General features: G+C 60.4%; 2 protein-coding genes across 5 annotated transcripts in view; one reads left to right on the top strand and one right to left on the bottom strand.

Moving 5' to 3' along the window:
* NIBAN2 (niban apoptosis regulator 2) overlaps nucleotides 1–13,348 on the top strand; it is a 54,104-nt gene extending 40,756 nt beyond the window's left edge. The window contains exons 4-14 of one of the 2 annotated variants that reach the window (XM_040482382.1): nucleotides 161–266; nucleotides 1,516–1,683; nucleotides 6,389–6,504; nucleotides 7,033–7,137; nucleotides 7,216–7,378; nucleotides 8,696–8,883; nucleotides 9,642–9,797; nucleotides 10,301–10,417; nucleotides 10,558–10,665; nucleotides 10,794–10,905; nucleotides 11,319–13,348. In XM_040482382.1, coding sequence (XP_040338316.1) covers nucleotides 161–266; nucleotides 1,516–1,683; nucleotides 6,389–6,504; nucleotides 7,033–7,137; nucleotides 7,216–7,378; nucleotides 8,696–8,883; nucleotides 9,642–9,797; nucleotides 10,301–10,417; nucleotides 10,558–10,665; nucleotides 10,794–10,905; nucleotides 11,319–11,902 — 1,923 coding nt within the window. In that variant the 3' untranslated portion in view covers nucleotides 11,903–13,348. The remainder of the gene's footprint in view (nucleotides 1–160; nucleotides 267–1,515; nucleotides 1,684–6,388; nucleotides 6,505–7,032; nucleotides 7,138–7,215; nucleotides 7,379–8,695; nucleotides 8,884–9,641; nucleotides 9,798–10,300; nucleotides 10,418–10,557; nucleotides 10,666–10,793; nucleotides 10,906–11,318) is intronic. The other variant, XM_040482383.1, reaches the window with a different exon arrangement.
* Nucleotides 13,349–14,991: 1,643 nt separating this feature from the next.
* The window catches only part of LRSAM1 (leucine rich repeat and sterile alpha motif containing 1), a 39,731-nt gene continuing 38,613 nt past the window's right edge, over nucleotides 14,992–16,109 (bottom strand). For all 3 annotated transcript variants that reach the window (XM_040482384.1, XM_040482385.1, XM_040482388.1), the window contains one exon: nucleotides 14,992–15,753. In XM_040482384.1, coding sequence (XP_040338318.1) covers nucleotides 15,628–15,753 — 126 coding nt within the window. In that variant the 3' untranslated portion in view covers nucleotides 14,992–15,627. The remainder of the gene's footprint in view (nucleotides 15,754–16,109) is intronic.

Below are 16,109 nucleotides of genomic sequence, written 5' to 3'. Positions count from 1 at the left end.
CTCCTCCCCTTTTCCTTCCCCTCCTCCCCTTTTCCTTCCCCTCCTCCTCCCTGCCTCAGGCAGACAACACTGAGAGGGCCCTGGAGCCAGACCTGGAAATGAGAGTTAGACTTGGCCACGCTATAACCCAGAGGGACCATTCCTCTTGTCCCTTCCTCAGGCCTACGAGCGACAGGTCCCACCACGGGCTGTCATCAACAGTGCAGGCTACAAAATCCTCACCTCTGTGGATCAGTACCTGGAGCTCGTCGGCAACTCCTTACCAGGTAAAGACCCCCCATCCCAGGCCGAAATGCCTTGCTTAGGCCCAGGACATTGCTAGGGGGGAGGGCAGCCCTGAGCTCCTGTCCGTATTTGCAGAGAGAATGGCCAGGCCTCAGCAGGGAGGCTGAGAGGGGGTTTGCCTGAGGCTGAGCAGGCGGGGATTCAGTGGGACTGAACCATTGTCGGCTCCCCCCTGCGTGCCCACTTCCTGAGCCTTACGGTCACAACTATGCAGCGGGGGTCCCACTCTCTGCCCTTTCCACCTCCCTGAGGCCTTTTAATGCCCCTGGAGAGGATGACCGAGGTGAACCTCTTTGTAAACCGTGGAGTCAGTACTGCATTTGCGAGGAGTTATTCTAGGCGTCCTGTTTCCACCCCACCCTGCCGGGGACTCCCGGAAGCCTTACAGGAACACATCTGCCTCCCAGATGATCCCAGGGAAACCAAGGGGTGGGGGAGAGGCTGATCTAGGGGGCAGTCTGTGCCCCCAGATAGGGCTTGGGAGTACAGTGCCCCGTGTGGTTGAGGGCTCAGCTACAGCCCAGAATTCCTGGATTCCAGCCCCGACTCTGGCTTTGTTTTTGTTGTGTCTTCTCCGGCAACTTGGCACCGAGAGGACTGACCTTGGGGTGTCGTGTAGACCCCTCGAGGTGCTGTGTACACCCAAGCCCCACCCGGGGACTCAGAGCCAAGGCGCAAAGAAGAACTGTCATTGTATGATTAACAGTGGCAAGGTCCCAGCCCAGGACCACTTATCTCACTGGATCTCGAATATCCTTGCGGACAAAATGGAGAAAAATCTCCTTTTATTTATTTTCTGTCCCCCACCCCCAGACCTCCCTTCCCCCCCCTTGGACATTTAAGCCACACTTTGGCCTGCACGGCTGAAATTTGAAGGGAAACCCAAGAAGGTAATGCTCGGCCTTTGAGCCCGAGGGCTCTGACTCTGTGTTATTTGTGTTTTCTGCACGGAGCGTAGAGCCTTCCCCAAGATGCAGCACCAGCTCTGAGAAATGAGTCTGCACAGACATCAGGGGGTTCTGAGGTCCCTTTAGCCAGGCTCTGGGGGATGCAGTGAGAAAAAAAAAGATGCTGCCTTCTTGCTGACTCACTGGTCAGCCCAGAACAGGTCAGCCCTCTCTGGGCTGGAGCCGGCAGCCCCTCGGAGCCAGGCCCAGGGATCTGCTGCCCGCCTCCCCCGGCAGACGGAAACTGCGGAGAGCAGCGGCTCAGGGGACCCTGTCTCCTCAGGGACCACATCAAAATCGGGCAGTGCCCCCATCCTCAAGTGCCCCACGCAGTTCCCGCTCATCCTCTGGCACCCTTCTGCACGGCACTACTACTTCTGCATGATGACGGAAGCGGAGCAGGACAAGTGGCATGCGGTCCTGCAGGACTGTATCCGGCACTGCAACAATGGTGAGACGCCATCCGGCCCTGGGGTGGTGGGGGGAGGCCCCGGCGCTGAGTGGCGACACCTAGTGGTCGAGTGTGGTGCGGCAACCCTGCTCTACTAGCTGTTGCAAGTTTCCGGCTCGGGGCTGTAGGAGGCCACTGCGATGTTGCCCTTTAACCTTCTTCCTTGAAGAAAACAGTTCTCTGCTACTCGGTGGGGGGGAATATTTGGGGAAACTGTTCTCAGAGGGATATGATTATTGAGTCCTTGGACCCTGGGTCACAGAGTAGCAATCTTGATTCTGCCTCTTTCTAGCAGTGGGACTCTTGGAGCCTGTATAAAATGAGATAATAATCCCTCCTGAGTCTTAGGGTGTTTGTAAGGAATCACAGTGAGAGTCCACCTGATGCTTGGTGAGGACTTATTTAATTTAAAAAAAAAAACCTTATTTTACTTTTTTTTTTTTAAAGCTTATTTTGAGAGAGCACACGTGTGTGGGAGGGGCAGAGAGAGAGAGAGAGAGAGAGAGAGAGAGAATTCCAAGCAGGCTCTGCACTCTCAGCACAGAGCCCGACGTGGGGCTTGATCTCTCGAACTGTGAGATCATGACCTGAGCCGAGATCAAGAGTCGGACACTTAACCAGCTGAGCTACCCAGGAGCCCCTAAAAAGATTTTATTTTTAAGCAATATCTACACCCAACATGGGGCCTGAACCCACAACCCCAAGATCAAGAGTTGCACGCTCCACCGACTGAGCCAACAAGGCACCACATGACTTTTTTTTATCATATCATTTCTTACCCCTCACCGGTAGGGTAGCCTAGAAGTTCATGTCCTTCCTTGGGGCCTCAGGGTTCTCTTCTGTCAAGTTATGAGCTCTCTTTCTGTTCACTCATTGATTCAGCATTTTTGTGTCTGGGCACTGAGGACCCAGCAAGGGGGCAAGATTCAGTTCCTGCCCCTGTGCTTCTGGTGGTCTGGCCGGTGAGACAGATGTTAAACAGGAGCAGCTGCCTGGGGTGCTGGGTGGAAGCCTGGAGTGTGTGTGTGCACAGAGGGTGGGCTAGCAGAGGTTGTGTGTGCCCTTGAGGTCACAGTTCAGCCAAGACCCGAAGGGCGAATGGTCCTTGGGTGGGGGGAGGAGTGGAGGGAGGGAGGAGTGTTCTAGCCTTGAGCCTGGAGGCAGGAAAACAGTCTAGAGGAGGAACTGCTTGAGGCCCTGCAAGTGGGGGAGGGTGACCCCAAGTGCTGGCAGGGGCACTGGGCCAGGTCAGGAGGGCCCTTCAGGGCTCTGGAGCTTGATCAAAATAGGGACAGTGGGGCACTGAGGGTCTTTCTGCCTGTGGCGCAGGAATGGCCTGTGCTGGTTGTTCCCGACTTCCTCCTGATGACCTGGCCTGGGGCAGTGGGGGGAGGGAGCCACCGCCCCCACCCTCCCTGCTCCTGCCCACCTCGGACAGTGTGGGCACTCACGCCTGGAGGCCAGGCTGCTGTGGTGACTCGGCTCGCCCCACCCATCCTTTCAGAGCCACCTCTGGTCTGGAATCTGTGAGGTGGGAGGAACCAGGTCTTCAGTCAGGCCAACGGCTGTCACCTGGGCCAGGCCCGGCCGCCCACAAAAGGCCTCCTGTTCCCAGATCCCTGGGGGCTGCTGGGCCAGGGCTGGGCGGAGGCCATCTGGGCTCTGGCCTCCTGGCCTGGGTACCGGCCCCGCTCCTCCCTTCTTCCTCCCTCCCCTCAGCCCCGGCCCGGCTCTGCCCTCTCCAGGTTTCTAGCGCTAATGGCTGACCTGGCAGGGCTACTCCAGGCCAGGTCCGGGGTGGGCTCCCCACGTGTACAATGTGAGGATGACAGGTTCGAGCTTTGTGGGATCGCTGGGAGGTCTAAATGCACTGGTTTGGGCAGAGCTCTTGACCCCGGGCCGGGCACCGTGCAGAGAGCTCCCCAGGGAGGCTGAGGGAAGCCCCGTGGGTGCGGGTGCTGTGGGTGGGAGGGGGTGGGAAAGAAGGGGCATCCTGTGGCTGGATTTAGAGAAGCCTTCCCTCCGCCCTGAGGACTGTGGGAAAGTTCTCTGCTTCCTCCAGCGTGGAGGCAGGGCCTGGAATTGCTCACTCGGGGGCTGCCAGGAAGTGGGGGTGGGGGGGGGTGGGGAAGGAGGCCAAGCTGGGGGGACGCCAGCCCGTCCCAAGGCCCCCCTCACATCCTGCATTCCTGGAGCAGCTGGGGGTGGCAAGAGGCAGCTGGGGCACGGAGCTGAGCCCTCAGGGTGGGCCTGGGCTGCAGAGGTCAAGGCCTCTTCCTGTCTGACTGCCACCCCCCTTCGCCTGCTGCCTGGGGCTGAGGAATGCAGCTTCCTTTCTCAGTCTGACCCTGAGGACCCCACAGGCAGGAAGTCACCAGGTCTGGCTGAAGTCGGCTCGTCCTGTGTTAGAGCCCTAGGGCTGCCATTCCCTCCCTAGCTGTGTGTCCTCCAACCAGTAACTTGGTGTCTCTGAGCCTGTTTCCTCATCAGGAAAAGTGGGGCTGTTTGAGGATTGGATGAGGGAATGCGTGCGAGGTCTCGGCCCGGGGCTAGCGTCTCAGTCCACTTGGGCTGCCCTAACAAAGTGCCACAGACTGGGTGGCTTAAACCACGGTTCTGGAGGCTGGAGGTCCCAAGGTCAAGGTAGCTTAGTCTTCTGCGGCCTCTGCCTTTGACTTGCAGTGACTGTCTTCTCCTGTGTCTTCGCACAGTCCTCCCTCTGCCTGTGCACGCTTTGCATCCAATTCCCTCTTCTAAGGACACCAGTCATGTTGGATCGGCACCCACCCTAATGGCCTCATTTTATCTTAATGACCTCTTTAAGGGCTGTATCTCCAGATACAGTCACCTTCTGAAGTACTAAGGGGTTAGTTAGGTCTTTAACATAGCAGTCTGAGGGGGGACACAGTGCAGCCCCCCCCCCACCTTGTGACAGCCAGGCTGGGGGTGGGAGTGGGGGGAAAGGCTCAAGAGGGGGCCCCCTCTCTTGTAGAAAACTCAGCAGCTCAGCGAGCAGAGATGTCCTAAGGGTCTGAGGCTGCATGTGTGGCCGTGAGAGCCAGGCCTGGGGACCTCGCAGCCTCCTTCCTGCCTCCCCAGCCTTCCATCTCCCCGTCCCGCCACCTGGAAAGCGGCCTGGCCTTGCCAACGCCCCTGGCTTGTCGTCTGTAAATGGAAATGCCCTCATGTGAGAGAGGTTGCATGTGACGCATGGCCCACATTTTCTCGGCAAACCCTGGTCTCTGGGAAACCGTGTCCTCCTGAGAGCCTGAGGGGAGGAGGGGGTGTCCTCCCCCGGACTCGTGGGCAGCACCCACCTCGGGCTCTGCACGCACCCCAGCTCAACACCCCTGCTCTGTTCTGGTCGCACCTGCCTGATCTCCAGTCCCTGAAACGTACTGGGGAGACCCTCCTCCCGCCCCCGTCCCGGACCAGGATGCTGTCCGCAGAGGTGGGGCTGCGCCCAGTTCCCACTGCTGAGACCCCCCTGGACTCTGACAGTGACTCCTGTAGTCAGCCAGATGAGATAGGGGGTCCTCCCCTCGAGAGGGGCTTTTTCTCTGCGGGAGTGACTCAGCCTGCAGTCATCGCCGTGGGAGCTGGGGTTTCGGAGGCGCGGACTGCTGTTTCCCCTTCCTCGGCTCCGGCTCCGCGGACACAGCGGTTGGGGGCGTGCTGCCAGGGTGGCCGCCCGCTGCCTGGCTCCCGGTGCAAAATCCCAAGTCGGATTTTGCAACTTCCTGCAGCTTGCCTCCCCAGCACCGGGTCTAGGGGGGCCGTGCCTTGTTCGCTGACCCACCTCATCAGCACCAGGAAGGTGGGCGCGATCATGTGGGGCCACCAATAGCACAGTAACAGTAATGCCACCAATAGCACAAATCCAGGACTGGTGTTTTCTAGTCAGACCCGGACGCGGTGGGGAGCGAGGCCGACCCAGGGCAGCAAGGGCAGCGGCTCACCGCGGCTGCCGGAGCCTCACGGTGGATGTGTGAGGCCAGGCCGGGTCCTTGTTCCCACTGTTCAGAAGAGGAAACTGAGGCCCTTAGGGTTCAATGATCTGGAACAAGAACTACGGCACAGGGACCAGAAATCTGCCCGTTGCCTGTTTTTGTAAATCCAGTTTTCCGGGCCCGTTGGTTTCCAGATCGTCTGTGGCTCCTTCCCCGCTGCCGTGGCAGCGCTGGGGAGTTAACGACAGAGCTCATCTGGCCCGCGAAGCTGAAAATATTTACTGGCTGGCCTCTTGCAGGGAAAGTTTGCGGGCCCTGATGTAGACAGGGGAGGGAGCAGGACTGGAATGAGGACTCCTCGGTCCCTCTGACTCCCTCCCTGCTGTGCCCACCACCTCTCCCGGCACAGGGTGGTGACCTCTGGGCCTGGCTCTGCCGCTCAGTGGCCTGACCTCGGAGCCTGCCTGTTGATCTGTCAAGTAGGGTTAAGGACAGTCTCGGGCATGGTTGGGAAGGTTTAAGAAGATGAGCGTTCCACGGAGATTGCCTTGGTGCTGCTGGTGGAGGGTTATCATTGCTGTCGCTGTCATCGCAAATGCTGCCATCACGGTTACTATGAGGGCAGTGGAGTTGCAGGTGGGGGTGTGCACGTGTGTGCACTTAGGGCGGGGGCGTCCTGGCAGTCAGTCCCTTGGTCTTGGTGAAGGCCACTGGGCCATCCCACGGACTCCTCCCTCCCCCCCTCTCCTGAGCAGGCATCCCTGAGAACTCCAAGGTAGAGGGCCCTGCGTTCACGGACGCCATCCGCATGTACCGCCAGTCCAAGGAGCTGTACGGGACCTGGGAGATGCTGTGTGGGAACGAGGTGCAGGTGAGGAGACTGCGGAAGTCACCCTAAGGTCCAGAGGGTAGAGCCAAGCACAGAGACTCTGGCCTCGGGGGGGCCACTCCTGGCTTGCAAGGAGACAATAAGACCATTTTGGACCGGTGGAGATACTTACTTGATCTGATCGCTTATAGATCACCTATCCTGAACCAGGTGCGGGGTGCTGCTGTTCCTTAGTCTGGCTCTCTATCTAGCAGGAGAAGCAGACATTTGACAAAGAAACATACATACTTCTGTGTGCAAGTGAGGGGGAAGGGGTGTGGTATTCCAGACAGGGAGGCAGCGTGTGCAAAGGCCCCGAGGTGGGACCCCGATGCCGAGGGTCCCGTAGGTCCCTCAAGCAGGTAAGTCGGGACCTGGTGGAATGATGCTCAGGAGAGAGGCCAGTGAAGACGTGAAGCCAAGGTCAAGCCCAGAGGTGGGGCTGGAGTGGCCAGCCTGTGGAACGTGGAGGGGAACCCGCCATCTGGACATGCTCTAACCCCTGCCCCGGCTCGTGGCTCTCTGTCCTAGATCCTGAGCAACCTGGTGATGGAGGAGCTGGGCCCTGAGCTGAAGGCGGAGCTCGCCCCACGGCTGAAGGGAAAACCGCAGGAGCGACAGCGGCAGTGGATCCAGGTAGGTGGGTGTGGGTGTGGAGGCGGGGGTCCCGGACCCGCCTGGCACCCTCACGCTGACTCGCGGCACTGCCCCCAGATCTCAGACGCTGTGTACCGCATGGTGTACGAGCAGGCCAAGGCGCGCTTTGAGGCGGTGCTGTCCAAGCTGCAGCTGGCCCGGCCAGCCATGGAGGCGGCCATCCGCACGGACATGGACCAGATCATCACCTCCAAGGAGCACCTGGCCAGCAAGATCCGAGGTAGGCAGCCAGCTGCCGTGCCTCGGGGGCCGGGGTGGGCCGCCTGTCTGTGCCACCGACCTGCGTACTTTTCAGGCTAAGTGACTTGATTCAATGGTCATTAAAAAAAAAAAATTTTTTTTAATGTTTATTTTTGAGAGAGAGAATGTACATGCTCATGCGAGTGGGGGAGGGCAGAGAGAGAGAGGAGGACTCAGGATCCAAAGCAGGCTCTGCGCTGACAGCAGAGAGCCTGACGCAGGGCTCGAACTCACAAACGGTGAGATCGTGGCCTGAGCCGAAGTGAGACGCTTAACCGACTGAGCCACCCAGGCATCCCATCGATGGTCATTTTTAAAAATGAAATCAAATCTGGGCCGTTGTTCTTCTGACCCCTGGGAGTTGTCCTGTGGCTATTTCTGCAAACCCAGACCTGGAAGATATAAATTTTGTCAAGGAAGTTCAAGCCTTTTGCTCATCTATGGTCAGTCACAGACTTGACCCTGGGGTTAGTATAGGCATCAGTTTAACTGTAATGATTCACTTTGATCACATCTCACTTTTCGGGGTCTGTTCCAGGCCCCCTGTCCCCCCCCCCCCCCCACATTGGCTGTGTGCGGTTTCAGGGCTGGTCCGTTGCCTGAGGACTACTCTCTCCTACCTGTGTTCGTTGTGATCCAGATGGAACACTGAGAGCTGACATTTATCTTGGGCAACAAACCATCAGCCAGCCAGAGAGAGGGACATCAAAACACGCCCTGGGTGCAAATGGAGCTGGTCATGCCCCCGAGCAAGCAGCCTTTTACAAGGCGGTGCAGACCCAGGCACACCGGCCCGTGTGTGAAAAACCCAGAGGCTCGCTGAATCTACCAAAGTGTTTTTTGTTTTGTTAAAGCAGTAAGATGGCTAGAGAGGGGTTTCTTTCCACCTCGAGCAAAGCAGAACGCTGACCCCTATGGACTAGCAGTTTTAGTTTCTTGCCATCAGAGTTTTAGAAAGATCAGGGTCCGATCTCAGAATCCCCTGTTGTTTAAAATTTTTTATTTTTGAGAGCGTGTGAGTCGGGGCAGAGAGAGGGAGGACAGAGGCCCCTCAGCAGGCTCCAGGCTCTGAGCTGACAGCAGAGCCCGATGCGGGGCCCCGGCTCACAAAGAGCCAAAGTCGGACGCTCAACCGACTGAGCCACCCAGACGCCCTTCCCCTGGTTTTGGTGCATGTACCTACAAATCATTCAGTTTGCTGATGTCACTAGTGGTTTTCTTTAAAAGCTTGGGCTCCAGGTGGCTGGGGGTTGCCCCCCGGCGGTACCCTCAGCTCACCTGCTCCCTCTGGGCGCAGCCTTCATCCTCCCCAAGGCCGAGGTGTGCGTCCGGAACCACGTCCAGCCCTACATCCCGTCCATCCTGGAGGCCCTGATGGTGCCCACCAGCCAGGGCTTCACCGAGGTGCGGGATGTCTTCTTCAAAGAGGTGACGGACATGAACCTGAACGTCATCAACGAGGGCGGTGCTGACAAGCTGGGCGAGGTGAGGCCAGGCCCCTGCCCGGGTGAGGGGCGGGGGGGGGGGGGGGCGGGGTGCCGGCCGGGCCCTCCTGCGATCCAGGGCGTAACTTGTCACCAGAGGGGCTGCTGGACACCCGGAGGGCTGAGGGTGTGAGAAACGGGGGGCAGCACTCAGAGAAAAAGGGGATCACTGACCCCCTCCACCAGGCTTTATAAACCAAGTGGGTTCCTGAAGTATCAAAGGACTTAACGGGGAGGGAAGGAGAAGGGGAGGGAGAGAGGGAAGGGGAAGTGAGCTTCTGCCAGGAGGTAGAACAACTTACATGCCTTTTCACGTACCCCAACATGGGGGCCGGCCCATCTCTCTCACTTCTCAGTCACCTGGTTCTCATCCTTCTATATCTGATCCCATAATCTTTGCTCTCTTCTTTCACACCCTGGACTGAGGGGTCCACAGACAGCAAGAATCCTAGAAATTGAGAACCAGAAAGGACCTTAGAGATCATGAGACACTATCTCCTAATTTTGAGGCTGAGGCTCGGAGCGGGTGAGCGACTTGCCCGAGGCCACCTGGTGCCCCAGAAGCGATGAGAGCCTCCCTGCTGGTACCAGGCTGCGGGGCCTTGCTCCAGCCTTCGTTCCCTGGGCTCCCCCAGCCACCACCCCCTGCAGGTGGCCAGTGCCTGGAGCCCCAGCGCCGAGGCAGGGTGTGGGTCTGCAGGCACTGCCCCCGCCCCGGCGGCCCCCGCTCAGGTCCTACACATCCCTGCTTCCCTGCAGTACATGGAGAAGCTGTCCCAGCTGGCGTCCCACCCCCTCAAGATGCAGAGCTGCTACGAGAAGATGGAGCCACTGCGGCTTGATGGGCTGCAGCAGCGTTTCGATGTGTCCAGCACGGCCGTGTTCAAGCAGCGAGCCCAGATCCACATGCGAGAGGTGGGCCCGGAGCAGCCCCCCTCCCCGCTGCTCCATGCCCGTCACCCACCTTCCACCGGCCCAGCGTAGGCCCCTATCCGGGCCTTAGGCCCTGGCCCCCGTGCAGCCCCTGGAATGCTCACTCCTGCTCCAGCCTCTTGGGTGCTCCCGTCTGCTGGGACACTCGTTCCTCTGGCTGATCTGGCCTCCTCTTTCAGGTTTCTACCTGGAGACCCCCTTCCTCCGGGAGGCCCTCCTTACTCCCCAAGTCCCTTCCTGCAGGGCCCAGGATCTCTGCTTCCTCGAGGCAGGGACTGGCCCGGTGCTTGGCATTATGCCAGTGCACAGTAGACATTCAGGAAAGATGTGGGTGAACGAGGGAATGAGCACGCAGGCCGCCCCTACGCCTCCCTGGCAGGCCTGGTGGGGGCTGGCTGAGGAGGCCCCCCGCCCCCGCCCAGGCATGCAGGAAGGGGGCTGTGCTCCCTCCGGGGCCTTGACGCACTCCATGGTGTGCCCCACAGCAAATGGACAATGCCGTGTACACCTTCGAGACCCTCCTGCACCAGGAGCTGGGGAAGGGGCCCACCAAGGAGGAGCTGTGCAAGTCCATCCAGCGGATCCTGGAGCGCGTGCTCAAGGTGAGGCCGGGCCCCTGGGCCGGTACCAGGATGGCTGCCCCCGGGGGAGGCACCATGGACCTCTGCCCCCACAGAGGAGGAGGAGGGCAAGGCTCAGGTCAGACCTAGCGACCCCGCCCCTGGCCCCTCTGCCCTGGCAGAAATACGACTACGATAGTAGCTCGGTGCGGAAGCGATTCTTCCGGGAGGCGCTGTTGCAGATCACCATCCCCTTCCTGCTCAAGAAGCTGGCGCCCACGTGCAAGTCGGTGAGCCCCCCGCCCCGGCCAAGTCTGCTGCGGCCCCCCCCCCCTGAGCACAGCCCCCTCCGCGGTCCCCGAGCCCAGGGCGGGCCTGACCACCCCCTGCTCTGTCCCTGCCCACCCTGCCGCCGCAGGAGCTGCCCCGGTTCCAGGAGCTGATCTTCGAGGACTTTGCCAGGTTCATCCTAGTGGAGAACACGTACGAGGAGGTGGTGTTGCAGACGGTGATGAAGGACATCCTGCAGGGTATGGGAGGGCCGGCGTCGTGCCGGGTGGGGACCGTCACTGCCCGCGGGCCGGTAGACAGGGCTGCTGAGAGGTCGTCCTGCAAAGATGGCGAGACAGGCCTGGGGGTTGGGTCAGGCACGCGGTGGGGACGTAGGAGGGTAGACTTGCTTCTCTGGGCCTTAGTGTCCTCTCCGGTCTTTGGTACGAGGGACAGGCTGACACGGTGGTTACCAGCCCGGTAACCACTACTCCTCGCCAGCAGTGAGGCCTGGCCGGGTGGGGGGACAGTTCCCAATCATGACCCCAGGTCTGGCTGTCGGGAGGCCTGGAGGGGATGACGTGGGTCATATTTGGGCGCAGTGTAGGGGGTGGTGGCGGCGGCCATGGAACCCGTGGTAAATGTCCCGACCCCCCCACCTTGGGCTCCACAGCTGTGAAGGAGGCCGCTGTGCAGAGGAAACACAACCTGTACCGGGACAGCATGGTCATGCACAATAGTGACCCCAACTTGCACCTGCTGGCGGAGGGTGCACCCATCGACTGGGGTGAGGAGTATGGTGGCAGTGGTGGGGACAGTGGCAGCCCCAGCATCCCGGAAGCAGCCCCGCTTTCGGAAAAGCGACGGCGTGCCAAGCAGGTGGTGTCCGTGGTCCAGGACGAGGAGGCAGGGCTGCCTTTTGAGGCTGGCTCGGAGCCACTATCACCTGCGTCCCCGGACAGTGTCACCGAGCTGCGCGGTCTGCTGGCCCGGGATCTGCGGGCTGAGAGCCCCCCACCGGCTGGCCCTCTGCTCAACGGGGCCCCCTCCCAAGAGAGCCCCCAGCCCGTGGCAGCCCCTGAGGCCTCCTCGCCGCCAGCCTCGCCCCTTCGGCAACCCCCTCCTGGAAAAGCTGCGGACCTTGAGCCCCCCAAACCTAGTGACCAGGAGACTGGGGAGCAGGTATCCAGCCCTGGTGGCCGCCCCCCCATCCACACCACCACCGAGGACAGCGCAGGGGTACAGACTGAGTTCTAGGCCGGTCACCCCTGAGCTTCTGCTGGACATGGGTCACCCCCTCCAAGGCACAGGCAGGCTTGGCTCTAGGCGGGGAGCCCCGGGTCTGTGCCTTGGGGTGGAGGTCGGTGGGGCCACCTGAGTCACTTTATTGGGTTTGGTCACACTTTGCTCCTGTTTTCTCTTCTGTGGCATGATCTTGGGCTTCCTGCTTGTGCTGGAAGCTGGGCACAGCCGAGGGGCTGAGGTGTACCCAGTGATCACCGATTCCCTGGGTCCTCCTCTCCTGCCTTTTATGGCCTCGGTTTCCCTCCCGGGTCTCGCCAGCCTTCTCAGAAAGATGGAGGTAGAGTGGTTGCTTGTTGTGTTACTTGGCCACTGGCTTCTCTCCCTTCTCACCAAGGGCTTTATCAGAACCAGGACCAGGGAGCACTGGGGGCCCCAGTGTCCTCCTCAATCCAGGCTGGGCCCTGAGAGGCCAGTTTGGGAGGGGACACGGGCCTTGTTTTCCCTGCTCTGGGTGAGGGGAGGTGCAAGGAGGGGTCTTCCGACTGTAGCCAGGCTGGGGCTGCTGGGTTGAGGGGGATGCCTCATGGAGGAGGAGGGGTGAGGTGGCTTGGATTGGAATGAGAAAGGCCCAGAATGTGCTGGTCTGTGGAGAGGAAGTGTCTCAAGGGAGGGAAGAGGGGGTCTGTGGGGAAGTATTGCTGGGAGTGTCTTCAAGGCAGGCTGAGGTGGCAGATGGAAGGCTGCTGGAAGTGGAGCAGGCTTCTGCACCCCCCCACCCCCACCACTTAGCCTATCTCCTGCCTATTGGCAGCCAGCCTCCCGGAGTCCCTCTGTCCCCCTTGCCTGTCTCGGCCACATGCTGCGGGGTAGGATGGAGGGGAGTGTGGCCGTGTGCTCGGAGACGGGGTCTGCGGGGTGGGGGTGGAGATTCATCTGTGGGCCACTGCCAAGGTACACATTGTCCACCAGGGGAGCTGAGTACAGCTCCCCAAGGCGCTGCCGGTGGCCCCTCTGAGGATTTGGGGTCAGGCTGTGGCTTGGCTGTTGTTGCCTCCAAGTCACCTCACCCTGAAAATTCCCTTCTCAGATGCGCTCCTTCCACAGCGGCTTGTTCCTGGGGGTGAAGGTCTAGCCGAGGTAGCTCCACCCTGGCAGCCCTGTCCCCAGGGACCAGGACTTCCTGCCTGCCCCAGCGCCCTCCTCTGCCCCGCACCCTCCGTCCCCTTCCTAGGGCAGGGGCTTCAGACCCATGGGACATACGTGGTGGCTGGTGCTCAGGGCCCCCTTGGTCCCCCCAGCCGGACTCTCCAGTGCCTCACTAACCTGCCATCTCGTTCATGTGTTCAGATGCTCTCCTCTAGTGCCTTGGGGTTTTCTCAATCGTCATTCCCAGATATTGTACTGAAAATATTATGCAAACTGGTTAAGCTTTACTAATCAATAAATGATTTAAAGCCAGTGGCCTGTGTGTGTGGTGCCGGCAGGAGGAGACCGGGGCTGGGCCTGTCCCACAGCAGCAGTGCGCCCTGGCTTTCTGGGCTCAGTCCGAGTGCCTGTGTTACCCCATCTTAGAGGAAACCGACCCTGAGAGAAGGCATGCAGGGCACGTAGGTGGCTGGCCTGGCGGCAGCTCGGCTCTCTCAGCCAGATCGGTGCAGGGTGTTCCTCGGGTAGCCCCTGGCGATGGTGAGGCCAAGGGGGATGGCAGCATCTTACAGGCCATGTGGCCCTGGGGCGTGCACAGTGGGAGTTGGCCCTTGGGCTCAAGCTGGATCCACAGATCCAAACAGCAGCGTTGGCCCCCAAGACTCTTCACACAGCCTTTACCGAGCACTTACTGTGGTGTGTGCGCTTTCTGTGCAGGACCAGGAGCCCCAGAGCCACTCTAGGAGGGGGGTGTCCTCATTACCATTTCACCACCATGTAAACTGAGGCCCAGGAAGGTGTGGACCCTTGGAGGTTATGGGGCATGGGACACACCCCCTGGCTTCCCTGGTGCCAGCCTGTCCATGGCGGTCTGTGGCTGAGGGCCGGTCAACGGGGCTGGGGTGAGAAACAGCAGGGACTATGGGGGCAGCGACCAGAGATTCAAGTGCAGTGTTGCTGTTGTCCTTGGCAAGGCACCACACTCAGCCTCAGGCTCCTCATCTATAAAAGCAGGAGGGGGCAGTCCTAAAATTCCTTTCTCCCAGGGCCTAGTGAGGGGTCCAGGTGGTTCGGAAAACACTGTGCCCGAAGTAGCCCTGCCCACCCAGGTCTCAGTCTCCCCTCTTGGCCAAGGTGAGCCCAAGTCTGGGGCAGAGGGAGCCACCAAAGCTCCCCAGGTCCTGGGTGGGAGGGGATAGGGTATGGGAGGAGACCCCAGCTCTTGCCTGGAAAACAGAACTCACAGGGGGCCTCGTCCTATCCTGTTTCAGTCCACAGGACCTAATGAGGCAGGGAAACAGAGGCCTAGGGGAGACAGGGCTCTGCCACCTCAGGGCTTCCAGTATTGCACCTGGGTGCCCCCTGGTGGCCACTGGCCTGCATCCGGGCCCCATCGTGTCCCACGCTTAACTCGTGGGGAAAGGAGTCTTGGAAGGCCGGCCAGGGTTAGGGGTAGCTGGAGGCAGAGCCCAGGTACCCTAATCAGACCCACCTCTAGCTCAAAGAAAGCTGTCCTCGGTTCAAAACCATCTACCAGAAAATGCACAATAAATGTGCAGCTCTACATCAAGTACAGGTACATGGCTCCTTCTAAAATTGTACAATGAACAACTTGCACAACTGCACGGGTTTGGGAATCAAACCTCTGGCAGGCTCCAGACCCAGCACTGCCCTGTCCCAGCTGCCAGGCACTGGGCATTCGGCAGCTTCTGCCTCCACTCTCTTATGCCTCTGCTCCTCCCCAACCCCCCACCGCTGCCCCGCCAACCTGCTCCGGCTGACCCTCCCTGTGCCCTTCTGAGCCCAGTCTGTCTGTCCACCTGTAATGAGGGGAATTTTGTTTAACTTTGCATTTGAGAATGCCTGTACCTCCTGCCTCCTTTTGCCTGACTGAGGTAAAGCCCGCCCCCTCCTCTCCCCAGGCTCCTGGGGGCCCCAGTGATGACACGGAAGGAGCAGGCTGGAAGGGGATTTATTGACATTCCTGCTTTGGGTCTGCAAGCTGGTTGCCTGCCTGTGAGATGGGGTGGGGTGGGGTGGATGGGGGTGGCTAGGAGGTGCACATCTGGACAGCAGGGGGACCCAGAGAGGGAGGTGAGGAGGGACCAATGTCACTTGTGGCACAAGGCCTACACTGGACAACCTGAGGACGGCCCAGAGTGATCCACGGCGACACCACACACCAGCTCTACCCCCGGCCTCCCCCACTTCTGGGTTGGGGCCCTCCTTCGCTCCCAGCACCCACCGTGAGGGACGGCGCTGTCCAAGTTACCCTGCCGAGGACCCTCCTGCCGAGGATCCCGGGGCTCCTGGAGGGGCGGGGACCGGCACAGAGGGCTGGCAAGCGCAGAGGCCAGGACACGCAGTCTCCTGCTCAGACGGAGGCTTCTCCAAACCCCAGACCCTGTCCTCAGGCCGCGAGTCCTCCCTTCCTCCACCGCGTTCACACCGGCCGCGTCAGGGTCTGGAACGCTCCGCCGCCCTCCGCCCCGGTGTGCGTGGAGGGGCGGGGCGGGGGGCACCTCCAGGCTGTGAGACGAGGGCCCAGGGCAGAGGGGAGCTGCACGGGTCTGTCCGGAGCAGGCGGCGGCTCAGCCGCTGTGGTAGATGCGGAGGCGCTGCACGATCTCCCGGCGGCACAGCGGGCAGGTGCGCAGCGGTTGGCAGCACTGCTGGCAGCAGCAGACGTGGCCGCAATTGAGGAAGATCATCTGGGCCTGAGGAGGGAGGGGGAGCGTCTGGGTCCTGCCCCGCCTGTTCCTGGAGGCTGGGCAACCTCCCCCTGCCCCGCCGTCCTTTACCGGAAGCATCTGATACCACCCGATAGCACCACGTGATGGTGGTCATCACCCACCACCAGTCCTGGACCCTCCATGCCCTCCGACAGCTACATGGGAGGCCACACGGCGTCTCACCAGCCCTGCCCCTTGGACGCGTAGACCGTCTTAATTGTTGCCTTTTTGTATCCTGATCAGCCCCTCGGTCTACAAACTACTCCCAACAGCATGGAGCGGAAGCCTCGTAAGCACGCTTGCGCTTTGCTTCGGCATTTCCTCTTTTTAGGATTTATCCT

Source organism: Herpailurus yagouaroundi, unplaced genomic scaffold (genome assembly GCF_014898765.1).
Source record: "Herpailurus yagouaroundi ecotype Mexico unplaced genomic scaffold, PumYag 160, whole genome shotgun sequence".
NCBI classification, from domain to species: Eukaryota; Metazoa; Chordata; class Mammalia; order Carnivora; family Felidae; genus Herpailurus; species Herpailurus yagouaroundi.
The sequence above is the reverse complement of the archived record's forward strand: the minus strand, read 5'-3'. Positions and strand labels throughout refer to the sequence as shown.